The 26,795-nt window shown below is 46.1% G+C and overlaps 1 protein-coding gene, 2 long non-coding RNA genes and 1 pseudogene across 4 annotated transcripts in view; all 4 read right to left on the reverse strand.

The window, feature by feature from the left end:
* Nucleotides 1-9,227, reverse strand: part of Simc1 (SUMO-interacting motifs containing 1) — a 45,009-nt gene extending 35,782 nt beyond the window's left edge. The window contains 1 exon segment of the mRNA NM_001400839.1: nucleotides 9,016-9,227. Coding sequence (NP_001387768.1) covers nucleotides 9,016-9,144 — 129 coding nt within the window. The 5' untranslated portion in view covers nucleotides 9,145-9,227.
* Nucleotides 9,228-12,978: 3,751 nt separating this feature from the next.
* On the reverse strand, nucleotides 12,979-15,944 carry LOC134482679 (uncharacterized). Its single transcript, XR_015641468.1, has 3 exons — nucleotides 15,884-15,944; nucleotides 14,844-15,007; nucleotides 12,979-14,154 (listed from the first exon to the last, which is right to left on the reverse strand). It is a non-coding gene; the product is annotated as an uncharacterized LOC134482679 (long non-coding RNA).
* Nucleotides 15,945-16,489: 545 nt separating this feature from the next.
* On the reverse strand, nucleotides 16,490-20,529 carry LOC147999984 (uncharacterized). Of its 2 annotated transcripts, XR_015641467.1 has the most exons (3): nucleotides 20,169-20,529; nucleotides 19,726-19,801; nucleotides 16,490-18,634 (listed from the first exon to the last, which is right to left on the reverse strand). It is a non-coding gene; the product is annotated as an uncharacterized LOC147999984 (long non-coding RNA). The 2 variants fall into 2 exon arrangements; XR_015641466.1 differs by lacking the exon at nucleotides 19,726-19,801.
* Nucleotides 20,530-23,899: 3,370 nt separating this feature from the next.
* Nucleotides 23,900-24,229, reverse strand: Mcrip1l1 (MAPK regulated co-repressor interacting protein 1 like 1; annotated as a pseudogene).
* Between the last annotated feature and the right edge of the window lie 2,566 nt (nucleotides 24,230-26,795).

A 26,795-nucleotide genomic window follows, 5' to 3' on the forward strand; every position in this document is an offset into this window, starting at 1 on the left:
GGCCATGAATAGAACATCTGCCTCACATGGGGTAGATGCATACCATATGAAACTACTGCTTCCTTAAATCTTGTTTGAATTGATTGTCTATAGGAATCCATTTAACTACTTCATAACTTTGGGGGTGCCTATTGTCTCCTGGTAGGTCTTGTATAGTTACTGGAAAAACTAAGGTTGGGTTTTTAACAACCTTGGGTTACCCCTCTTTAGTTTTAATGTGGCGACGTGGTAGGTCCTTGTCTAGATTCCTCTGTCTGTGCATGAGTGTTTTTCTTATTGTCATTTATAAGACTTTCTCAGGCTTGAATTTTATCAGTCCACTTTTCATATTTAACATAAAAACTAGGGCTATTCAGGGTAGACTGCTGACCACACAATAGTAATTATACTCAGCATCTGTCAATCTCAGTTCAGTCATTTATATTCCGTTTTCTGCTCTATTTTTAAGCATCTAAAGTCCACTATACAGGGTCCTAGCACCTTGTATTATTTCCCAGCCTTAATTCTCTCCTTGAGGACTTCCCAGGTGACTTACCTTATCTGATGGCTTTTCAGCTTGTCTGCAGCTGGTGTGATTTCTTTGTCCTTATGGTCGTGCCATGCATTGGAGTGCCAAATGTTTTAAACAAAATCTCAATCATTTGATTTTCCCAATGAAGACTCGGGAGTCAGATGCTGAGGTGGAGGCCTGCTAGCTCAGAGAGGCAGAGAGAGCATCCAGATGACCTTCCTCCATAACCGATGTCCCAAAACAAAGCTCTCCTTCTTCATGCCCTCTCAAAAATCCTCAAACTGAATATTCCTCCCTTCTACTTCTTGTGAATCTTTTTATTCTTTTTATCTGTCCTCCTGACTTCCTTTTATTTTTCCTATTTTTTTCCTATGTTCACTCTCTGACAGCTGGCTGCTTGACCAGAGTTGACTTTATTTAATCTTGTTTACAATAAACCAAAAGCTCTTGGATTAAAGGTGCGAGCTACAGTTGAGCCATATCATAACCAGAAACAGGTATTTTTCCCTAGTAAATAATACACTCTCAGGGATCACAGTGTGATCCAAGTTTTGACTCTGCCTCCTGAATTCAGAGATTATAGGCATGCACCACTACACCTGGATATAATCAGCCTTAACAATGTTGGAGTCCAGGAGTCACCTCACAAACTATATGAACACTGGTCTCAGTAGACAGGGATAATTTATTGAGCATTTGCCCCAGGACTGATCAATCAGACTTGGGAGCTGAACTGTGATAATGAGTTTGGTGCCAAGTTATTTCACCAATCAGTATTTAGGGATAGAGGACTTCCTTAGGAACATGTCCTTGTTGTACACTTTTCCTGCTCCCACTGGTTGGGGTATTCAACTGTGGTAGGAGACTTGACACATTTATGTCTTAATTGTCTACAAGGATGTCAATTACATGTCTCTTTCTGATAATAGTTCCCAGGGAGGTCCTGGGGACTTAAACGTTACTTGACCACTATTTTAAATAGGTGCAGGTGTCACTTATGTTGCAGTCCATCCCAGGGGCAACTTATAAAGGCAAATACCATTTGCTGGATGGGTTGGCTCAGGTCCAAGCTTATTGTGGCTAACTATAGAAAGCTGTTCTAACTGACTTCTGTTGTGATTGCCTTCCAAGAACACCAAAGCACAGAACATCCTAATAGCAGTAACAGTATATGAGAGATGTTCCTTATTATATTAGTAGTAACAGCACAAAATGGCAGGCTACACAGGTAACAGTTACACAGGCTTTAATATTTCACCTATGGCTTAACATTCCATGTAGGCCTTAAGACAATAAGGGATAGAGAAGCAACAGTCTGAGTTTGAACTAATGGAAACCACCACTAATACTTGCTCCCATTCCTCAGAAGGTTGGTCAAACAGGAAAGCTTGATGATGTCATCAGGGGCACTGTCACCAACCTTTGTGCCGTGAGCCTGGAATAACACTGTGGTGGTCTCAGTGTGTCTTCTCGCCTGCCTGGTACCAGCACTGCTGGCACATTATGGTCTGGTAGTGGTGTCGCACCATAACCAGCATGCTAGTTCTCTCTCTCTTTTAAATTGTATGACTGGTCTTTATTTAGCATGGTAAGTGTTTTGCTAGACTTTTGTACATAGCCTTCTACTTTGTTCTGGTTTGCCTTGGTGGTCATGAACTGCTTTCTTCATCCTCCCTGTTCCTCATTGGTAACCCTTCTTCCTTCCAAATAGTCCCTTCTGCTTTTGTGCTGTTTCTCTTAATAGATGTCAAGGTCACCACTGTCAACAGATTCAAATATGTGGAGTTCTGAATGGGTCAAGTAAAAATCTGGTATGTACACTTAGTTCTAGGGTAGGAACTGTTTGGCAAAGTTGGAAGTCTCAGTTTCTAGGGAGGAGACAGACAATATCAGTGCCTTTGAGGATACTCAACAGCCAGGTGAACATGCAGAGCTCAAAGTCTACTTCCACACTTGATTTAACTCCTCTCACACAGCCAACTGCTAAAACGCAACATCACCAAGTTGAGGGCATAGCTAAGTGGTAAGAGTAATTGCCTAGCTTGCAAAAGGCCCTGGGTTCAATCCCCCCCACCCCCTGATACACATAAACGCACATACACGATACCATTCCAACCTCCAATTTCAACCATCATCAGTTTGACACAAGTGCCAGGATTAAGGTCAAATGCCTTACCAGGAATCATGAAGTTCTTCATCAGGAGCCTGGTACTACTCACTGGCCTGTCTATCCCTACACGTGGTGCCAAGGTTCTCCAGACCCTTTTATGTCTGCTCCTGCTCTTTTACCTGCAGTTGATTATAATCGCCTTTTGATTTTCTAACTTTCTCTTTTGAATTCCTCTTGCTTTTCTAGGCATATATCTTTTAATTACATTTTCAGTGGCTGATCTTGGGATTATAGTCTAGAAATTTAGTATGTGCTACTATGCTTAGAAAAAAAAAGGATTACTTAGTATAAAAATATAGGAACCTTAAAAAAATACTGTTTACCTTGTTCCTCACCCATTTTTTGTGAGTTATAAACACTGATAAACTAATTTAAACCTGTATAAGCGTGAGCTCCTCGGTTTTTCACTCTGTAGTTGGCGTGGAGGTCCTTGTGCTCATGGATGCAGCAGGGAATCTGGACTGTTAAGCACAGAAGACTGTTCCTTCAAAGGAAGGAAGGTAAACCTGCTTTCCATTGGGAAGGCTGGAGTGGATGAGCTTTCTAGCCTGGTCACCTTTACACGATTTATGTGGCCAAGGACTTTCCACTACTGGACCTTCCTCCGGATCCTTCTCATGAACACAAGCCATTTCTCAGTCAATCTACAGAGTCTATCTCTATGGGAGGTACCACATGTGTCTGTCTGATCTCTATTTAGTTTACTTTGTTCCTCAAAGAGAATCAGAAATGCTGGTTGTGCACTCAGGATTCAGATAGTCATCACAAGAATGGTTTTCACCAGACTGTGCTGTGCTTAAATAAACCACGTGGGGTCAGACTCTGAAGTTTGAGTCAACACTGGCTACTGAGTCATGTTACAGTGAACTGACTTCTTGCCCCCAACAGCTCGTCACTCTGCTACCCATGAAGGTCACTGAGGCCCCCACATTACCCTACTTCCGTTCATTTTTGTGTTTTTTTTTTGTTTTTTGTTTTGTGTTTTGTTTTGTTTTGTTTTTTTGAGGCAGATTTTATAGCCAAAGCTAGCCTCAAGTTTGTGGCAATCCTGCCTCACTCCTCTGCAATAAATAGATATTTATTACTACATTTTTCAAGCAAGTTATTGTTAAAGAAACTATTTCTTTTCTCTTCTTTCTTTTTTTTTTATTTAAGATTTATTCATTTATTATATATAAGTACACTGTAATTGTCTTCAGATACACCAGAAGAGGGCACCGGATCTCTTTACAGATGGTTGTGAGCCACCATGTGGTTGCTGGGAATTGAACTCATGACCTCTGGAAGAGCAGTCGGGTGCTCTTAACCGCTGAGCCATCTCTCCAGCCCTCTCTTCTTTCTTTCTAATGTGTATTGATGTTTTGCCTGCATTCATGTCCATATGAGGGTGTCAAATCCCCTGGAACTGGAGTTACAGAGAGCTGTGAGCTGCCATGTGGATGCTGGGAATTGAACCTGGGTCTTCTGGAAAAGCAGTCAGTGCTCTTAACTGTTGAGCATTTTCTCTAGTCCTTTTCTTCTTCTTCTTCTTCTTAAAATATATATATATATATATATATATATATATATATATATATATATATTAAAGGGGCACTGTCACCCATACACACACACACACACACACACACACACACACACACACACACACACACACGATAGAAATTGAACTCAGGTCCACTGGAAAAACAGATAGTGCTCTTAATTACAGAGCCTTTTCTCCAGCCCCTATTTCTTTTCTTTCTTTTTTTTTTTTCTTTTTTGGTTCTTTTTTTCGGAGCTGGGGACCGAACCCAGGGCCTTGCGCTTCCTAGGTAAGCGCTCTACCACTGAGCTAAATCCCCAGCCCCCAGCCCCTATTTCTTAAAGTGTTAGCATTTAAGCATATATTTAGAATTTCTGGGGCTGGGGATTTAGCTCAGTGGTAGAGCGCTTACCTAGGAAGCGCAAGGCCCTGGGTTCGGTCCCCAGCTCTGAAAAAAAGAACCAAAAAAAAAAAAAAAAAAAAAAGAATTTCTGGTGCCCTTCACTTTTTTGTGGAAATATATATTTCTCCTTGATGTTGTTTCTTTCCAGCCTTGTATCTTGTAGTGCAGGGGTACTAGTGAAAGTTCAGTTTATTTTTATTTAGTTTTTTAAAGATTTATTTATTTATTATATATAAGTACACTGTAGCTGTCTTCAGACACACCAGAAGAGGGCACCGGATCCCATTACAGATGGTTGTGAGCCACCGTGTGGTTGCTGGGAAATGAACTCAGGACTTCTGGAAGAGCAGTCAGTGCAGCCCCTATTCCTGTTCTTTTAAGATTCCATTTTAAATACTTTGGATTGCTTCATAGTACCCTATATAATTATGTAGTTACTGAGTTTTACTTAATCCCCCTGCCCACTGATTGTGACTTGGTGACTTCTATTGATCTGTCCTGTTTGCTCTGTCACTGTTTTCCAATTTTCTGATGAGCTCATTTGGTATATTGAAAAAAAACAAAAAGACCAGGAAAAATAAATTGTGGAGTCAGGTGGTAGTGGTGCACACCTTTAATTCAAGCACTCAGGGGGCAGAGGCAGGAGGATTTCTGTGAGTTTCAGGCTAGCCTGGTCTATAAGGGAGTTCCAGAACAGCCAGGACTGTTATACAGAGAAACCCTGACTCAAAAACAAACAAACACCACACAATTTAGTTACTGGCATATCTTCACCTCTCCTCCGAATCCAGTCCTCCAGCCTCATGCCCAGATGAGATAATTGTACCTGTTGTGCGTGCTCTGCCCCATTCCCCATCCCCTGTGGATCACACAGATTTCCCTCCCACCATTCTGTGCTTTACCCAAGCCCCCACCTCTAGCAGGCATTCCCTGGAAACCTGTAGCCATCTCCACCCAGGGAAGCAGTCCCCAACTCTGGCAGATATTAGAAGATATTAGAGGGTGGAACCATCTCCCATGCTCATGGGTCAGTAGGATTAACACCAAACATAATCTACAGATTCAGCACAATTCCCACCAAAACCTAACACAATTCTTGAAAGGCCGATCCTCAACTTTGTATGGAAAAAAAACCAAAACAACCCAGGATAGCTAAAAATAATTCCAAACAATAAAGGACTGCTGGAGGTCTCACTCCTCCCAATTTCAACTTGTGCTATAGAGTACTAAGAACCACGGTGCACAGGCACAAAAATAGACACAGGGTGGTCAATGGAATGGAACTGAAGACCCAGACGCAAGTCCATGCTCCTAAGGACACCTGAATTTTGATAAAGAATCTAGAAGTACATACTAGAAAAAAGACATCTTCAACATATGGTGCTGGTCAAACTGGACAACTACATGTAAAAGAATGCAGGGACGACTAGGTGTAGAGATTAACATATAGAAGAATGCATGGATGACTACGTGTAGAAGAATGCATAGATCTATTCCCATTTATCAGCTTGCACAAAAGTCAACTCCAAATGGATCAAAGATCTCAACATAAAAACCAGATGTACTGAATTTGATAGAAGAGAAAGTGGGGGAACAGCCTTGAATTTCTTGGTACAGGACAAGACTTTTTGAACAGAACACTGTTAATGCAGGCACTATGATCAATAATTAATAAATTAGAACCAAGAGGCTTCTTCATGGCAAAGGACTCAGTCATTCAGGAAAAAAAGTTGTTTTTTTGTTTTTTTGGTTTTTTTTTTGAGACAGGTTTCTCTGTGTATTCCTGGCTGTCCTGGAACTCTTTCTGTACAACAGGCTGGCCTTGAACTTAGAGAACCGACTGCCTCTGCTTCCAATCACTGGAATAAAAGGTGTTCGCCACCACCTCCTGGCAGGAGAAGAATTTTTAACAACTACATATCTGATAGAAGTCTACTATCCACAATATATTAAACAAAAAATACTAAAAAACAAAAAAAAAACAAAAAAAAAAACCCTGAAAAACCAAAAACCAAAAACCAACCAACCAAACAACCAAACAAAAAACTATCAAGAAAACAACCCAGGGACAGGAGAGATGGCTCAGTGGTTAAGAGCACTGATGGATCTTCCAAAGGTCCTGAGTTCAAGTCCCAGCAACCACATGGTGGCTCACAACCATCTGTAATGGGATCTGATGCCCTCTTCTGGTGTATCTGAAGACAGCTACAGTGTATGCATACATAAAATAATTACATTTAAAAAATATTTTTAAAAGAAAGAAACAACCGAATTAAAATCTGGGGCAGCACATATTCCATTGTAATGAACTTACTTTGCAGACAGTTCCATCAGTCTTCAATAGCAAGAACAAACTGGCACAGCTGAATAATTTTTTTTTAATGACAGAACATGAAATTGATAAGTTACCACGTGCCAAGATACTTAATATATACATGGAACACCAATAATAAGATAGTCTATAATCTAAATATGCTAGAGGTGTTTAATTTAAACACCTAAATTATTAAGAGATTTTTAGACGATTCTAATCTCATAGTTGGGGATACGTCTCAGTTTGTGTATAATGCCTGTCTAAGACTTGAGACCTTACGTTTGATCCCCAGCACCCCATAAACCAAGTACACTTGTCTCAATACCCGGAAGGTGAAAGCGGAATCAGAATCAAGGTCATCCTTAGCTACATAGCAAATCTGAGGCTAGCCTGAACTACAGAAGACCCGGCCAAAAAAAAAAAAAAAGCTAGTACAACCCCATTAGAAAATATATATAGATATTTTTCTATAGTAATACACACATACACACACACACACTGTAGCTCTCCAGACAGTGGGAATGGGAAAGTTATTGCTTATTACCCTAAATTTTCTTTATCTCTATTTAAAATTACATTCATAATCCAAGGTGGTGAAAGGTCACTTTTCCAAAGATGTTTGTGGACCTGAAGAACACATGGTTTCCTTTCGGAGTGAAGTAAACGATTGATTAGCTATGGTGGTTGTAGGATGGATGAATCATACCACAGTAAAGGTACTGTTAAAAGACAAACTACCATAAAGGTATATTTACAAGCTAGATAGCACAAAAAGGCAAAATTAGGTTCCTCTCCTAAGAGGAAACTTAAAGAGGAACTAGCGCCTGCTAGTTTTACATCAAATTGTAACAAGCTACAGCGATCTGAGAGAAATGAACCTTAATTGAGAATCTATGTCCTAAGATCCAGCTGTAAACACGCCTGTAGGGCATTTCCTTAACTAGCGACTGCTGTGGGAAGGCCCAGCCTACTGTGGGTGGGGCCACCCCAGGCTAGTGGTCCTGGTTTCTGTGAGAAAGCAGGATGAGCAAGCCAGAGGTAGCAAGACAGTAAGCATCACTTATCCACGGCTTCTGCACAGCCTCTGCCTCCAAGTTCCTGCCCTGCTTGAGTTCTTGTTCTGACTTCTATAGTATGAACATCGAACTGTAAGCTAAATAAACCATTTCTTCTTAAAGTTGCTTTGGGTCATCGTGTTTCATTACAGCAATAGTAATCCTAAAACACCTACCTTTGGTGTAGGAGGACCCTGCAACTTCCCAAAGGCAACCTAAAAGGAATGAGCACTCAAAAAGTGATTTGCATGCTTATGGAGTAGCTGACCTTGATTTAGGTCATATATTAGGAAGATCAGAGACCGATCCCTGGACTAATCGAAGCCACAGCATCTGGATCACGGTAGGGGCTCACTAAATTTCTGTGGAGAGTTCTAGAAAGGCGGAGACCACAGATATTTTTATTCCACCACTTCAGGAGCAAGGATAAAGAGAACCTGGAGGAAAAACAAAGGTGCGAGTGCCCCGCCCCCGAGCTTTGTATGTGATTCGCATCTGCAAAGCAAAACAAACCGTCCTTCTCCACAACTCAAAAATCGGGCCCTTGGCTCGGGAACTAGGCCCTGCAGCGCAGCCGCCACGGTGCCAAGGGCGGCGCTTCCCTCGCTCGCAGCCGAGGCTCCTGTTACCTCCTTGCACATATCTGTGCCCATCACAAGCCAAACAATTACGCGCTCCCGCGCGCCCGCCTCGAGGTCCGGGTAGCGGCTGCGGCCTGGCCAGGACCCCCCACTTCTCCCGCTGCCCAAGCTAGGTGCCAGCTCAGGCCAGAGGCCACAGCTGGCCACCGCCTGGCAGCTCGCATTGGTGCTCAATGTGTCGCCCATGTGCTCGGCCGGCTCCTCGGCACAGCCCTGTAGGGCTCAGCACTGGCCAGCCCGAGGCCTGCCTTTCCAGCCGCGCCGCCGCGCTCCTCGAGGCCGGAGGCCGCCAAAGGCGGGAAGACACGGCGGCGGGGAACCACGGTCGCAACGCCGAGGCCCCGAGGGGGCGACGCTCGGCTCCCGTCGGGCGTGGCGAACGGCAGTGGATTCACTCACCACGGTTCGGCGGGGCAGCGCGCCGGGGGTCCGGGACAGGGCCCGGCGCAGCCTCCGCGCCCTGCCCGAGCGGGTCCCGGCCGAGCTCTCGGAGCCACTGTCGTCGGAGATCACGATAAAGTCCTCCATGGCTACGGGCCCGGCTGAGCCCCACGCGAGCGGCGAGCGGCCCCAGCGACTGCGACTCGGGGTCCAGCTGCTGAAGCGACTGCAGCGACCGCGTCGCCGACACCGGGGTTAGTATCCCGCCCGCCCCGCCCCCTCCATTGCCCCGCCCCCACCTCCCCGCCTCCAGAGGACCCGTCCCGCCCCGAGCCCCGCCCACCGCGGGGAAACCGCGCGCCCGGGGCAGGCCGGTGTCACCGAACCCTGGAGGAGCCCAGCTCCCTTCCGCTCTGAGAAGGAGAGAGAGAGGGAAGAGAGGGAAGGGAGGGATAGAACTGAGAGGCTCGGCCTCATGGTCGGCCGGCCGGCCGGCTTGAACAACGCTGAGGTTGAGAGGTTCTCTACCGCTGCTCTCAACTGACCATAGAGGGCGGTGCCGGTGACTAGCCCCTGGCTGCAGGTGTGAGGAGGTGTGATTAGCCAGCCAGCTTGCTTCACAGGGAGAGGGGTCACTGGAATGGGCTGATGGAGCCTCTGATAGAGCATTTAATTGACCCGGTAGTGAGGCCTGCAACTGGCAGAAGAAGCATGATTCCTTCAGGTTTAAGAAGCCCTGAGGGGTTGAGAAGGGTAACCTGAAACTAGTGTTTGAGTGACTGGGGCTTCAGGCTGAGATAAGGGAGAGATACTCACTCTTGTGTGTGCAGGCAGATCTGTAGGATAAATTCCCAGCGGCAGAATTTTTGGATCAAATCTATGTTTTTATTGTTATTTTGGCAAATGGTACCAAATTATCCTAAGTTGTACCAATTTGCAGTTTCACCAACAATATGTGTCGCAGGAATTTAAACTGTCAAATGCAAGAGTTTGTTGAGTTCCTAGTTGACAGAAACCGCCGGAAACGGCACACAGCTACGAGATCCCAGAGTACCTGTATACTCCAGTGCTGTGAAGAAGCAGAAGTTATAAGGATAAAATTATATCTCCAACAGAGGGTGAATAATAGAGATTGCAGAACCACACACCAGTGTTTCTGACTGAGAAGCTGAGCTTTGGGAGTGAGCCCTGAAATTGGTATTTCTCTCAGGTTCCTGGGTGATATTGACATTGCTTAAAGTCTGGTAAACATATGTTAAGGCTCACTGGTCTGAGCTAGGCATCTGTGGTGCCTGCCTTGAATCCTCAGCTAGGGTGAGAGAAAAGGAGAGGAAGGTGGGGGAGGAGAAGGGGAAGGGAGGGAAGGAGAGAGATCACTGGCCTGTTGGGCAAGAAGCTTATGGCTACAGGTTTCAAATGTTTTGGTTCAATGGGCGAATTGTTATAAAGGGACACAGAAAGGTGAATTTCCTATAATACTATCAAGCATTCATTTCAACACAGATACACACAGACACACACACACATGCATGCTCACACACACATGAACACACACATGCATGCTCACACTCACACATGCATGCTCACACACACCTATGCTCACACACATACAGTACACACACATGAACACACACATGCATTCTCACACACACATGCATGCTCACACACATACAACACACACATGCAATGTGTGCACACATACACACACGAACACATGCATGCATGCTTGCACACACACATGCATGCTCACACACACACATGAACACACATATGCATGCTCGCACACACACCTATGCTCACACACATAAACACACACACACACGGGGGGGGGGGTTGAATCTAGGACTCCATGCTGGCTAAGCTATATCCCTGGCTCTCTGGCCCAAACTCCAGAGGTTTCTTTTTGAAACCTTGTGCCTTCTAGGCTTTGTGACTGCATTTTTCTAATCAGTTCTTTCTAGCTTCTAGCTGACTCCTGTTCCTCTACTCAGTCCTTAAATCTTTATTTTTATTTATTTTTAGTCCTTTGTTTTTTTAAAAGCTTTTTTGGATTTATAAATAACATATGATTGAGTGTTTTACTTGCGTAGATGGATGTGTACTACACGGATGCCTGGTGCCTTCAGAGTTCAGAAGAGGGCATTGAATCCCCTAAAATTGAAGTTATAGATGGGTGTGAGCCACATGGGTGCCGGGAACTGAATCTAGGGCCTTGGAAGAACGAGTTTTCCTAACCACTGAGCCATTTCTCCAGCTCCCAGTCCTCAGTGTTTCAGCATGGGCTGATTCCACACTTTACTCTCCCTTCATATACTCTCAACTATTCTGAGGCTGTAGAGACCATCTTTAAAAAGACCATCTTTTTTTAAAAAAGGTTTATTTATTTATTATATACAAGTACACTGTCACTGTCTTCAGACCCACCAGAAGAGGGCATCAGATCCATTACGGATAGTTGTGAGCCGCCATGTGGTTGCTGGGATTTGAACTCAGGACCTCTGGAAGAGCAGTCAGTGCTCTTAACCGCTGAGCCGTCTCTCCAGCCCCGAGACCATCTTTCATGTTCTCCTCACCCAATGTTTATCTCCAGCCTAGCCGAGCCCAGAGCCTTGGCCTTAAATCTCCATTTACACATCTCCAAATGATACTGATGTTTCTAGGCATCTATCTACAACTGAAGTCACCTCTGTTCTCCCCACCAAAAACTATCTTCTCTTAAAAAAACAGAAGCAGAAACCAGGCTGCTCTCTTTTAGTATCTCCTAGTGTTTGTGAATGTAGATGTCATCGGCCAGCAATTATTCAAATGAGCAACCTAATTGCTTTCTGTTTCAAGTCCTCTTTTACCTCCCAACTATCATTCACTTCTTTTGGCTTCTGCTGTCGTGATTCTAGCTAAGCTACTGTCACCTCTGGCCCGATCTTCTGAAACTTGTCCTCTATTCCTTTGTTCACTAGCCAAAGCTGGTCTTCAAGATAGTATTGTGGTCGCAGCTGGTAACACATTCTTGACGTTCCAGCACTAGGGAAGTAGAGACAGGAGAATCCAGATTTTAAGGACAGTTTGGGCCCTGCAGCCAGACCCTGTCTCAAACAAACAGTATGTCTTCATTCTTTTTCCTTAAGCCTCTTAACTTTGTCATCGTTAGCTGCATCTGCCGGAATAAAACACTGCCGACCGACCGTGGGGTTTAAACAACAGACATTCATTTCTTCTCCAAGTCTTAGAGGAAGGGTGGATGCTTGTCTGTTTGGTTCACAGTGGGAAGGTTGGGTGCTGGTCCACTTGGTTCCTGGTGAGGATTTTCTCTCTTGTGCTACACATGGCCACCTTAGGGCTATGTCCTCACATGGCCTACTTGGGCCACCTGAGACAGGAAAGAGCTCTACTTCTTCCTCTTACAAAGCCACCAATCCCATTCATTCAGTTAACTTGGACCTCCTGGCTGCTTCCTTTTGACACGATACAAACTAGAGTCACCAAGGAAGAGGGAACCTCAGCAGAGGAGTAGTCTCTACTACAGGCACATCTACGGGGACATTTCTTATTGCTTGATTGCTGTAGGAAGGCCCAGCTCACTGTGGATAGTGCTGGTCCTGGGCTATATAGAAAAGTAGGTTGAGCAAGCCAGGGAGAGCAAGCTGGGAGAGCCCAGGGAGAGCAAGCAAGCCTATCAGAGAAGCACTCCTCCATGGCCATCCTTCAGTCCCTGCCTCCAGGTTGCTTCCTTGAACTCCCTCAGTGATGCACTGTTAGCTGGGGGTTATAAGGTAAAATAAACCCTTTCCTCCACTGGGTTGCTTCGGGTCATGGTATTTACCAAAGCAGTAGAAAGCAAGCTAGGCTACCTCCCAGGGGCTCCATCTCCAAAGACTGGCACATTGGAGGTTAAGGGTTCTGGGTATACATTTGAGGGGAATGCAAACTTTTGGTCCCCAATCACGCTGTGAATTAAACATAAAGACAGACATATCTTTTTTTAAAAATTTATTTATTATATATAATACACTGTAGCTGTCTTCAGACACACCAGAAGAGGGCATCAGATCTCATTACAGATGGTTGTGAGCCACCATATGGTTGCTGGGAATTGAACTCAGGACCTCTGGAAGAGCAGTCAATGCTCTTAACCACTGAGCCATCTCTTCAGCACCCAAGACAGACATAGCTTACTATGTGCTTTTGGATCTTATACATATTTAGATACGTCTATATCTAGATAGAGAATAAATGTCTTTACTCACTGAAGGGCAATGCCCACAGAGGTAATTGCCTCTGTCCTGGACTCTATAAGCTTATACTTTAAGGGGAGTAGACTAGAAAACCCTGGTCATCTGCAGTCAGGGTGAGAGGTATCAACCTGTGAGGCATAAATATAGAACAGTTTTACTTTTCTCATCCAATAGCCACTACCACTCTCTCTAGAAATCCTCTTGCTTTCTGGGTAACGATTTCCCCGAGGACAGCCCACTCTAGCCACATTCAAAGAGTCATTCATGCGGTTTCAGGTACTAAAACGTGTGGTTTTATCTCATGTGGTTCCAGGTATTAACGCTTCAGCATGACCCATTAAAATACCACATCGCCTGTTTACTCCATAGCTCTCCCTGTTCTCTTAGTACAGGTGAGTTTTCGTGGACGATTGCTCTCAGGGGAAAGTTGGGCGATGTCTCTTCCCCTCCTCCCCACTTTTCTCAAGCTCAGAAAACAAAGGAGAAAGAGTGTTCTCTGCCAGGCTGTCCTTGAAGACACAGCTGTGGTCACCCTGCTTTCCCGAGCAACAGAGCTCCCATTGTGTCTATGTGACTCTTTCACCTGCGGTGTGTGTACTTTGTTGCTTTCCGGGGCTCCTGAGTTGCGAGATTACAGGCTGGGCCTCTTTCTCCTGGATACTCCCACCAGTGTCTTCCAGGGACATCTAACAATCTTTCATTGTTGAGGAATCCAGAGGAACTTCTCGAGAAATGCCAGCCATCTCCTGAGCTGTACAGGGGACTCCCAAACGTGGCGAACCAAACGTAATTCAAGGAGGAAGGCACAGCAGCGACACCAGGAAGCTCCCATCTCAGTGCCTCTCTTGATTGCCAGTCCTTAACTCCCGTGGGTGTCAGAGACTCACCCGAGTCAATGGGTCAATAAATTCAGTCAAATTCTTCGCTGGGGGAAAAGAGTGAGGAATACTTTAACCTTTGCTCTGTGGGAAGTGAATGGAAAGGGCAGGACAGTCCCCATTTCCTTCAGCTGGGTGAGAGTAATGGCTTGTCACCCACAGATATATCAACTAATGGAAAATTTCAAGAGCCCGTTGTTTTGCTAAAGAGTTTACAATGAGATGACTAATATTAATAAATGATTTTCCAGCATGAAGACAGTGAGAGAGAACCATAGAGGTCCCGTGGCGTTCTGAGTGTGTATATTGTTCTTCTCAGTGACCTGCCTAAACTTTGGGAAGCACAGAGTCCCTAACTGCATCCTACAGGAATTTCTGAAGAGCACCTTTCCAACAAGGTAGGAGGACTATGGGGCCTGAAGTTATTTTCCTTGACTGTACGTCACATCACAGTTTGCTAGGCATCCTGGGTTTGTCCCGAAACAACTTGTATAACCCAAGACTTCAAAAATGATGCATCTTTTATGTTTTTCTGTGTGCACTTGTAAATAGTCTGCGAGGTGTCACTTCTCTATAGATTTACTCCCCTTCAATGGTTAAATCATATACCAGTGGAGTCTTTTGTACTTAGTAAGAGCATTTATTCTTTAGCAAGTACCAAGCCAGTCAGTGCTACAAAGTGACATCTCCTCAAACAAACAAACAAACAAACAAACAAATGGAAACATCAAAGTACCGAGGCTGGGCTGGAGAGACGGCTCAGCGGTTAAGAGCACCAACTGTTCTTCCAGAGGTCCTCAGTTCGATTCCCAGTAACCACACGATGGCTCACAACTATCTGTAGTGGGATTCGGTGCCCTCTTTTGGTGTGTCTGCAGGCAGCGACGGCATACTGACATACTTAAAATAAAAATAAATCTTAAAACAAAACGAAAAGCAGCATTGCAGCTGAGGAGCTGTCCCTGGTTTGTAAAGAAAACAGTTCCACTCCTGTGCTTTAAATAATAAGCCAGGTGGTGGTGGCGCACACTTTTTTTTTTCTCTCTTTTTTTTTTTTTTTTTTTTTTTTTTTTTTCTGGAGCTGGGGACCGAACTCAGGGCCTTGCGCTTGCTAGGCAAGCGCTCAACCACTGAGCTAAATCCCCAACCCCAGTGGCGCACACTTTTAATCCCAGCACTTGGGAGGCAGAGGCAGGGGAATCTCTGTGGGTTTGAGGCCAGCCTGGTCTGCAGAGCAAGTCCCAGGACAACCAGGACTACACAGAGAAACTATCTTGGAAAAAACTAGATAGGTAGATAGATAGATAGATAGATAGATAGATAGATAGATGGATGGATGGATAGATCTGTTGTGGTAAGATTAAAAAAGGGCACAATTGGTTCCTGAGGTCACCGCTCCACGCTGGCCCCTCCCTGGTACTCTCGGATCCAGGCGTTTGCTCCCTGATGTTAGTTGTAGGGCCATGCAGAACTAACCTTAGTTTATCTCAGTGGCGGCTGGCTTCAGTGTGGCACCACGCCATGTTAGCCTAGCTATCGTCTAGCCCCAGGGTATCTCTGCTCCCAATGCTAATCGCCCTGGCCAGCCCTTGCCAGCCGGGAACACACTGGTTCCAGCCACCTACCCCGTAAAATCAAGACTCGACTAACTGTAACCCAACAATCAAATTTACATGTTAAATTCCCAATCCACAATACATCCACACAATAAATTCACTGCCAATTAATAAAGATTTAAACCGTCCACCTAGACAAGACAAAATCAACCCAGTCTACCTCAATCTGGATCATCCTGCTCTGTTGTCTCCATCTTGATTTCCCTCGCTCCTCCTCCTCCCTCCTTCCTAGGCTTTTCCCCGCCTACCCTCCCTTCTCATCCAATGATAGGCTACGCCTTATCCTGGACCCGCCTTGCTGCATAATGACATCATCCTACATCTATCTTAAGTAAAAAATTAAACTTGGAGGAAAATAAAAAACTATAAAATCCAAAGCGAAGCCACAGTTAAGTACTACTCCATACCCTTTAAGATTTTTGTTTATTTGGTTTGATAATCCAGGCACAAAAATATTCTGATGTATGCGACAGCATGAATGGACACTGAGGTCATTGTGCTAAGCAAAATAAGCCACATAAAAAGAGGATATCCTGTTATCCTCTGTATCTGAAGGGGAACAGTGTTGTGGAACTCTGTTGTCTGGCCTTGACATGACTGACATGGCTGCTGACTGTTGACATTAGACTCCTCACAAGACTGGCCCACTAACATTCCCTCACGGAAGGTGGAGATGGGTGTGCTACCAAAGCCACGCAGACGCCGTGCCCCATGTCTTAGTCAGGGTTCCTATTCCTGCACAAAACATCATGACCAAGAAACAAGCTGGGGAGGAAAGGGTTTATTCCGCTTACACTTCCACATCGCTGTTCATCACCAAAGGAAGTCAGGACTGGAACTCAAGCAGGTCAGGAAGCAGGAGCTGAGGCAGAGGCCATGGAGGGATGTTACTTCCTGGCTTGCTTCCCCTGGCTTGCTCAGCTTGCTCTCTTATAGAACCCACCAGGACCCCCAGCCCAGGGATGGCTCCACCCACAATGGGCTGGGCCCTCCCCCTCTTGATCACTCATTGAGAAAACGCCTTACAGCTGGGTCTCATGGAGGCATTTCCTCAAGGGAGGCTCCTTTCTCCATGATAACTCCAGCTTGTATCAAGTTGACACATAAAAGCAGCCAGCACAACTGACTCCTTGTCAACTTGACACACAAACACATCACTATTAAGCCTCAACCCTGACTTTCTTATTCATCCTCAAGATCTAAATAACTTTAAAAATCCATATAAATACTTCCATATTAAAATTTCAACCTCTTTAAAATATCCAATCTCTTTTTCAAAATCTTTTTACTATTCAAAGTCTCTTATCTGTGGGCTCCACTAAAATACTTTTTTTTCTTTCAAGAGGGAAAAATATCAGAGCACAGTCACAGTCAAAAGCAAAATCAAAGTCTAACCATCCAATGTTTGGGATCCACTCACAATCTTCTGGGTTCCTCCAAAGGCTTGGGTCACTTCTCCAGCTCTGCCCTTTGTAGCACACACCTTGTCTTCTAGGCTCCAGCTGCTGCTGCTGTTCTTGGTGGTCATCTCATGGCACTGGCATCTCCAAAACTCTGCTGTCTTCTGCTGCAACTGGTCTGCACTTTCACAAACAGCCTCTCAGGATCTTTTCATGGTGCTAAGCCTCAGCGTCTCTGCACGACCCCTTCAGTCCTGGGCCTGAACTGCCTCTGAGGCTGCACCTTCACCAATGGCCTCTCCTCGCCTCTCACAGTGCCAATTCTCAGCTGCTCTTCATGACCCCTTCATGCCTTCAAAACTAGTCCCACCTGGGTGACTCTTATACATTACCAAGTCTGGCTACCAACACAAGGTACAACCGTGGCTGCCTCTGGAACACAGCTTCTCTGTGCTCTCAGGAAACACTTCCCAGAAGATTTCACCTCAGTGATGCTGGTCTCTTCTTAATCAGCACTAATTTCTTAGCTCCAGCTGACCAGCATCAATAGTCCCAATAATGCAAAGGTTTCGCTTTAGTAGTTCTGGTATCTTGTTAATCACAGCTGATTCCTCAGCCCCAGCTAACCAAAACCACAGAATCTTCACAATCAAAACAGCAATGGCCCTGATAAGAGTCTTTAATTGTCCCTGTGAAATTTCACAAAGCAGGCCTTCATCGTTTACACAGTACTCAACATTATCTTCCAAGCTCCTACAGAACATCCACAGAGCTCTGAACACCCAATGGCTCTTCTAGCTCAAAGTTCCAAAGTCCTTACACAGTCTTCCTTCAAACATGGTCAGGTTGTCACAGGAATACCCCACTATGTTGGCTTGTCTTGGTCAGGGTTTGTATTCCTGAATAAAATATCATGACCAAGAAGCAAGCTGGGGAGGAAAGGGTTTATTCAGCTTACACTTCCACATTGCTGTTCATCACCAGAGGAAGTCAGGACAGGAACTCATGCAGGCCAGGAACTTGGAGGTAGGAGCTGATGTAGAGGCCATGAAGGGGTGCTGCTTACTGGCTTGCTTCCCTTGGCTTGCTGAGCTTGCTTTCTTATAGAACCCAGGACCACCAGCCCAGGGATGGCACCACCCACAATGGGCTGGGTCCTCCCCCTCGATCACTAATTGAGAAAATGCCTCATTCATGAGCTGAATCTTATGGAGGCATTTCCTCAAGGGAGGCTCCTTTCTCCATAACTCCAGCTTGTGTCACGTTGACACACAGAACCAGCCAGTACAACGCTCCTCAGAGTAGTTAAGCCCTTAACAATCGCTAGGGGAGACTTTTCAAGGATGTAGCCACTCTTCAGTTGCCCACCATCTCGTAAGTGGCCCCAGTGGTCCTCACTGTTCACCCAAAGCTGGACTTGGTGGAACTGTCTTTTCTATTGGTTCCGTTCCTGGTATGAAGTGGCGTGTGTGTTCATGGCTTCCAGGAATGGTCACGTGATGGCCTTTGAACTAAAAAAGAACATGTTTATAAGACCAGAAAAGATTGCTTCACACAGTTACAAAATTGGAAGACTGATAGTTAAAAGTTGTAAATATTTGGTTGGCAAGGAGGGTCAAATGGGTAAAGACATTTGCTGCCTGGTGACCTGAGGTCAATTCCACCTCCCCATCCCCCTTGAACATACACAACGAGAGAGGGAATCAGCTTCCATAGATTGTCTTCAGGGATCTCTCTCTCTCTCTCTCTCTCTCTCTCTCTCTCTCTCTCTCTCTAAAAACATAGTGTACATATTCATATTATTTATTGTGTAATGTTTAAATTGGGTTATCTGCCCTTTTTTTAATGATCACATTCAAAGGTTACTGATAAAGGATGTGTCTCAGTTTATTTAAGCAGCTCCCTGTGGTAAGTACTTAGCGTATTTCTGTTTTTGTTGGTTTACTTGTATACCTTTCCTATTACCAATAACGTTTCAAGAACAGGCTGTTTGTTTGTTCATTTGTTTGTTTTGAGACTGAATGTGTGGGAGGCAGTAAAGAAACAATCACTCTGTGAATGGAAAGGGAACCATTTATCCCACACAGCCAAGGCCCTCCCTTAGGAAAGCAACAGGGGGTAAATCGCTGTGTTGTTAGGGAAAGGGTTCCTCGGAAAAAGGGAACCTGGGAGCTGCCCTGGGGGCTTTGAAGTGCACAACACGGACCTGTGAGTAGGGATTGAGGGAGCCTGGCGTCTGGCACAGACCTTGATATGCAGATAGGCTCCACCACAGGCACGTGTGGATGAGAAAGCCATATGTCCCTTTGCTGGAAATGAGGAGAAGGATTCCTTTTGGCAAATGCACTACTGGACTCGTCGAGAGCCGAGCTCTGAAGAGCCAGTGCATAAAAACAGTAAATTAAACGAAAAGCGCAGAGGACCCCATTTGGAGCAGGCTGAACTGCACACACTTCTCTGTATCTTACAACCTGTCCGTACCAGTAAGTCCAGGAGGAAATACACAGTGAAATAGTTCTGCCTTTCTCATCTCAGTGGTAACTGAATTGCCACGACAGTCCAGGGTCAGTTGCATTAATGGCCGTGAAGCCAGCCTCTTTACCTGACATGATTCATTGAGAATGTCACTGCATTCCAAAGACTCGCGTGGACCAGTTTGCACCAGGCATGAGTTGTGCCTTGAGTTAACCGAGAATTGAAGTTATTGGCATCATCTCGCAAACATAACCCCCCAAATAGGCGGTTCCTGCATCTGTATCACTGACAGGCAAGATGCAGTAGAGAAACAATCAGCAACTGGTTTGCTGTAAATACACCTTAAGTGTCAATTCATTTGTTGGAACAAGAATCTACCATATGGACGATGGCATTCTGGGTAACGATCTGTTTATTTCCTGAGGCTGTGGAGCCTGTATCATCGTATCGGGAATGGCCCGGGAGACTGCGCGGAAGGACCAGCAGCCATCTGTGAGCTTGTTTGCGTACTCATTAGTCAGGACCACAGACCAGTTGGAATGTGACGGGCGTGACGGCTGCCATGCATACCTACACATGAAGGGCAACAGAGAGATGGTATATGACTGCACCAGCTCTTCATTTGATGGGATCACCGCGGTGGTGCATCCAGAGGACAGCTGGGCCTCCAAGTTGTATATGCTGTGTCAGTCACTGGTCGTCCGCCCCAAGGAATCGTGTGGGACCTGAAAAGTCGAGACCTACAAATCCAGAGACACAGCAATAAAGACCGAGTTAAGTGCAGGCCATAGTGCCTTGTTCTCTACTTCTGTCCTTGTTTTCTTGCGGAACTAAACAGGTGGGACCCCCAAAGACTCCCTGCCTTCCGTCTCAGGATCAGCAGACTCCCGTGAAAGCAGCACATCCGGCCTTAAGCCACCTCCCTTTCTCTGACCACTGGCGAAGTGGGAGTGTCTGGGCGGATTCTCAGAGGCTGTATCCGGAGAGTAAGAGGCTGATGTCCCACCTCTCTTCAGGGTTTTGCCTTTGTCCATTGGCAGGACTTTGGTTCAAATGCCAATAAAACGAACCTTTGGGACATTAAAAAGAAAAAAAAGACTCTACCATCCAGATGATGGGGTTCTCTGCCCCCGCTGTGTGCATATCAGCTTTGCAGATTCACGGTAACAGAACGGCTAGATGTTCGATCCCTTCACATTCATCACACTTTACAGATAATGGTATTTCCTATTTAGCTTATCTGTTTTTATTTCTATTCCCCACTATGCTCTCACTTATACATTCTTCCTGAACCACCACCACCACGTAAGCCAGGTCATTTGCTCAATGCTAGAAACTCACACGACCTTCCCCATAATCAAGTAAACATTAAGAAAGATATGCATGTTCTCACACATGGGAATAAACAGATACACGATATATTATGAATTTGTCATTTGCTTTTACAGAAGGGAATTATATACACATACATATACACACATCATATATACATTTTATGCATGTATATGCATGTACACACACACACACACACACACACACACACATATTCCTTTGTCCTCCAGCAATGCCCTTTCTCATTTAATTTAATCGGTCAGGGCAGCCAACAGTTCTTTCTACATTTTCTACAGACGTGACTTGACTTCTCAGTACTGACATACTTATATTTATTAACCCTCCCCCCATTGACAGGCAAACCTTTTGGTTTGGGGACCTGGCAAGATGGCTCAATGGTTACGATATTTGCTAGTCTTGCAGAGGACCCAGAGCTCAGTTCCTAGTACCCAGGGGATGGCTCGCAGCCCTTTGTATCTATATTTACGGAGATCAGGCCCCCTCTTCCGGGCTCCCCAGGCACCAGGACGTGTGTGGTACATACACATAAAATAAAAATAATAAATACATCTTTTGATAGAGACAAGTACTGGAGGGAGAGACGTGGCTAGAAGCATGGACGAGTCCTGTGGGCAAGAGCTGACAGTGGCCGGAGTTGCTATGATGGGATCTGTTATTCAACTGTCTTTATTCTCGAAATCCCCTTTCTTCTTTGAAGTGGCCGTGTCCTGTCTCAGCCTTGCAGATAGCTGAGGGTGTAGGTGAGTGTTGCTATACTAACGCTCCTGACGATCTATTTAAGAAGCCATTGCAAGTTGCCCCAAGTCTTTGTGTACTTGAGGACCTGTTGTTCCGTTACATCTCCCGTAGCCCGGGCTCTTTCTGCTCCTCCTCCCTTTTTTTTTTTTTCTTTTCTTTTTTTTCCGAGCTGGGGACTGAACCCAGGGCCTTGCGCTTACTAGGTCCTCCTCCCTTTTTGAGGCAGGGTCTCACCGTTTGCGCAGTTATCCTGGGACTCGTTCTGTAGGCCCCAGGCGGCCTCAGACTCACAGAGATCTGCCTGCCTCTGCCTGCTGAGTGCCGGCATTAAGGGGCACGCCACCGCTCTGGCTCTTAATTTTCGCCAACCCGATGTTTAAAAGAAGCATTCTCGTTGTCATTTGAAGTCCACTGTCGAGAACACTATGGCTTCCTGTGTGACAGCCAGGCAGAGGTGCTTCATACAGAGCAGACGGGAAGCTTACAGATATTTGGATGTCAACAGTGTGCAGTCCCGACCAGGAAGAAAGAACCACCAAATAAAACCACTCCACCTGGGGGGCTGGGGATTTAGCTCAGTGGTAGAGCGCTTACCTAGGAAGCGCAAGGCCCTGGGTTCGGTCCCCAGCTCCAAAAAAAAGAACCAAAAAAAAAAAAAAAAAAACACTCCACCTGGGACGGCTGTTTGAGTGACACTGATCTTTTACCAATGACAATTTTAGGCTTGCTGAAATCCTCTTGCTAGATTAAAACCGCAGAAATATCCCAACATTTAACTGCTTGAGTTGACAACTCTTTCCTTCTTTCTTTCTTTCTTTCTTTCTTTCTTTCTTTTCTTTTCTTTTTTTTCTTTTCTTTCTTTTTTTTTTTTTTTTTTTTTTTGAGATGGTTTCTCTGTCTCCACTGGTTCCTCTGGCGAGGCCCTGACTCCTCCGGTCAGCGTGCTCTGAAACATTCTTCTCAAAGTCAGTTCTCTTCCTTCTCTCTTCTGTGGGACATTTCCCCACTTACGAGAGTAGCTGTGCCAGGTTCTCTGCTGCTGAGTTACCTCCCCATTGTCTTCATGCCCAACGTGTTACTTCAGCCAGTGTACTGCTTCCGGGTCAGGGATACAGGAGCAGGAGCTCCCATTCACTGGATCATACCAGCTCCGCGGCATTAGCGAGAGGACTTGTTAACTTGCCAGCAAGGCCAGAACAAAGCTCTGAATCATTCTTTGCCTCGAGATCGCTGTAGCAGCCTCAGAACACAAAGGAGGCAAAGTCTTGGCTTTGGGGGCTGAGGCTTCTCCCTGGCTCAGGCTACAGAAGGGGCTCAACCATATTGTGTGCCCTAGTGGCTCCTTACCCTTAGATGCTACTGTTATCCTTCTGGGGGCTTTGGGGCTTATCACTTTTGGCACCGGAGATGTCCCTAAAAGTCTTTTTTTTTTCCTTCAGTGCCACCCACCTTTATTCACAGACCCTTAGTCTCCAAAGCTACATAGACACTTGGATTCAAGAGGGCACGAGAAAAGGGGGTCTTGGTGATCCTCCCACTACAACCCAGAAAGCCAGGACAGGTCTGGCAGCACCACTCCTTCAGGGTCAGCCTTAGTGCCCCGTCCAAGGGCACTGCTGTGACCACAGGGCTGCAGGTACCAGGACAAAAGGCCTAGTTGCTCTCAGAGAGCCAGCACAGTCCTAGGCCCAGAGCTGATTCGACTCTGAAAGGGGCAAGGAAGGGTCAGGATGGACAGTGGGGATGGAAGGGGGAGCTCCCCAAATGTCCAGGGCAGAAGAACAGCAAGTCTCCATGGAGAGAGCCACACTGGATGCAGGTGGGACTGCACATGTCCAACTTTCTGGTCACCTCAAGGTTCCACAGCCAAAGAAACAGAGGTCCCCTTTTTTCCTTCCTGACCTTAAGTAGCCAGGAAAGAGAGGGGCAAGGCATGGCAGGTAACAGCAGAGAGGGCTGGGTAGGTAGGGCCAGGTGTTACCCAAGATGCAGCTGGCCAGGGGAAAAGGACAGGGCTGATACAGTCAGACTATCCCCCACCCCCCACCACCCCAGTGACAGGGGCAACTTGAGACCCTGGCGAGGACAGGTAGGGCCTTGATCATCAATCCTACTGGCTCTGGGGATTACGGCCTGCTAGAGCACACTCTCCTTCCCCCCTCCCAGGAGCAGCGCCACAGAACAGAGGAAACCAACATTAAGTGTGCACCCTAATCTTCTGGAGGCCAGGGGAGGGACGCCAGACACTCGGACTTCTTGGTATCCTGCATGTTCTGGCGCTTCAAGTCACTCAGGTCGATAGGCTTGAAGGTCTTCAGGCTGGGGTTGGGAACTTTCTCCACATATTCCTCCACTAGGCACCGCTCCCCGCTGGACAGCTGGCTGCGCAGGTCTCGCTCAACACCCTGCCAGGGTTCATAAATGAAGCGCACATTCTCTTCATGCGCTGGTGTGAAGATCTCACTGCTATTGGTGGGAGAGCGGGGACTGCTGCTCCTCTTGCTGCTGTAGACAACTCTGGAGACAGGAGAGCTGGTCATTGCTGGTATGTCTAGTCCTCACTGCTCAGCTGCTGGATCCTGCGGCCTTGCCCTCCTCGCCCAGCAGCCGCCGCGGCTTCCAGTGGGCCCCCTAAAAGTCTTTTTTTTTTTTTTTTTTGGTTCTTTTTTCCGGAGCTGGGGACCGAACCCAGGGCCTTGCGCTTGCTAGGCAAGCGCTCTACCACTGAGCTAAATCCCCAACAAGTCTGTTACTATACCCATGAGTGCTGGATTTGCTTCCCACACACGGTGGCTGGGGGTTTCAGCAAGCTTGTGTTCAGTGCTGGATGAGATGTGCTAGTATTGTCTTCTAGGACCGTGGGCCTCATTCTTACCATGGACACTACAATGACTACCTCTCCTGCCTTTCTCTGCTGCTGTGTTCTGGTTGGAGGCTGGGAGGGCTCCTCTGCTCACACTGTGGGTGGGGCTCTCTTACTTCCCTGAGTCTGGGGCTCTGGAACTGGAGAACCCCTGAGTCGCTTTCACCTCCCGTTCAGCTCTCTCCTCTGAGTATTCTGGGTAATATTTTTTCCTTCATCCCGGTGGTGTCTAGCTTCCAAGCCTGGGTAGTAAAGGGCATTGGTGGCTTCAGCCTCTGTCTTGGATTGCTTACTCTGAGGGAAAGAAGCCATGACTAGGTCATCTTCAGCCGGGTCGACCATTCTGAAGACCAGTGTTGGCTGGCATCTTGGGAGATATTCTGAGCCAAAACCACAGTATCTGTTCATCGTCCCAGGTTGTTAAAAAGTTAACATTTGAGACAGCATTAGCTGCTGGGTATTTTCCAGGTATAACTCCCACAATTACCATGCCATGAAAATTGTCTTTTTTTGTTGTTTTTCCTTCAGCTAAAACTCTTTGGGAGAAACTTATAGAGGACCAACCAAGGTCACCAAACCACGATGACTAATTCTTTCAGGTGACTTAAACTTGGCCCATTGCAGTCCTGAACCGAGCATGCCCAGAAGCATCTGTTTTTCACCACCACTAAGAAGACAGCCTCCAGTCACTTGGTAGAAAGAATATTTTGATCAGCAACGATTTTCTCACGGCATCAGCTTCTGCCTACCAAACCTTCCTAGATTCCTCTGTAGGTCCTTTCTCCCACCCAGGCCATTAAATGTTGGGACCCTCCAAGTTCAGTCACAGACTCTTGTCTTTTTGTAATCTACTCTCCATCCTGAAGAATTCGTACTCGTCCTCTTTGGGACTATGCCGCTGATGTTCAAGTCTACTCACTCAGACCGAGCCTCCGTCTTGAGTGTCGCCTATAGTGAAGTATTTACCAGCGCCTGGCCCCTTGTTTTACTTAACAGTATCCCATTTTATGGACCCAGCACATCTCAACTGTCTACCAACTGGTGGATGTTGGAACTCTGTGAGCTTTTTAGCAGTTATGAATGATACTGCTATGACCATCCCCTGATAATCCACATGGTCTGTCATTCCATTTCTCTAGGGTACATACCTAGTGGGGTGACTGGGCTGGGGTATGTGAATGATGATGATGATGATGATGATGATGATGATGATGATGATGTTGATAATAATAATAATAATAATAATAATAATGGACATGATGCTCCTAGGTATGGGCTGGGGAGAAGACTTATTGTAGCTTTGCATGTGCTGGCTTATGAGGCTCTGTACTCCAGTGTTCTCTGTCAAGTGGGATAATGGCTGCTCTTGACCTTCTAGGTTACTAAGCAGATGTAGGCAAGAACTCAATGAGTAGTCTAAAAGAGATGACACCAGCAACACCATTATACAGTACAATGATGGGGCAACACGCCACCGGATGATCCAGCCCTGTAAACATCACAGAGTGCACTCACCCTAGCCTATGTACTACAGCCTCCTCCCTGTGCTCTGTGGTCCAGCACAGTCGTATGAGGGCTCCACCAGGGAGAGCAGTATTGGTGTCTGTGAGGACAACCCGGACAGATGCATTGTGAGTTCCCAACCTCAGCATGAGTTGTCACATCTGAAGGCCTCTGTTGGTACCTCCTTCTGCTGGCCAAGATGGCAAATAAGATAATGACAGAAGCAGGACCTGTGACGATGTGAGGCAGACCTGATGCGGGGAGAGGAGGCCCTGGCAGAAGCCCAGCTTCCTGTGAGCTGATGAGCCTCCCGGAGATTTATAAACTGACTGCTTGACCATGACTTCCAACAATAGAAAACCATAGCCTTCTATGCCCCCAGGGCTGAGGGAGTTCCTCCCTGCCCCGTGTGTGTGTGTGTGTGTGTGTGTGTGTGTGTGTGTGAGTGTGTGTGTGTGTGTGTTCCACACACACATGCACACCCCAGCCACCTTGGGAATGACAGCATCAATCTATTACAACTTAGCAATTGGTAGCTGGTCGCTTCAGGGCCTTTGAGATTTTTTTTTGCTCCAGGGCTCTGAGACTGGTTTTATTAGTTCCTCCGATCTCTTCCCACAGGAATTTTTGATCTGTTTAGAGCTTTGTGGTTCCATCTGCTTTCTAGGGAGCCTGCATCACAACAGAAGAGTCCCTGCTGGCAGGAGAGGGCCAAGTCGTGGGTAATGTCAGTCACCGCT

The sequence above is a fragment of the Rattus norvegicus genome, chromosome 17 (genome assembly GCF_021556685.1).
Source record: "Rattus norvegicus strain SHRSP/BbbUtx chromosome 17, alternate assembly SHRSP_T2T, whole genome shotgun sequence".
Lineage (NCBI taxonomy): Eukaryota > Metazoa > Chordata > Mammalia > Rodentia > Muridae > Rattus > Rattus norvegicus.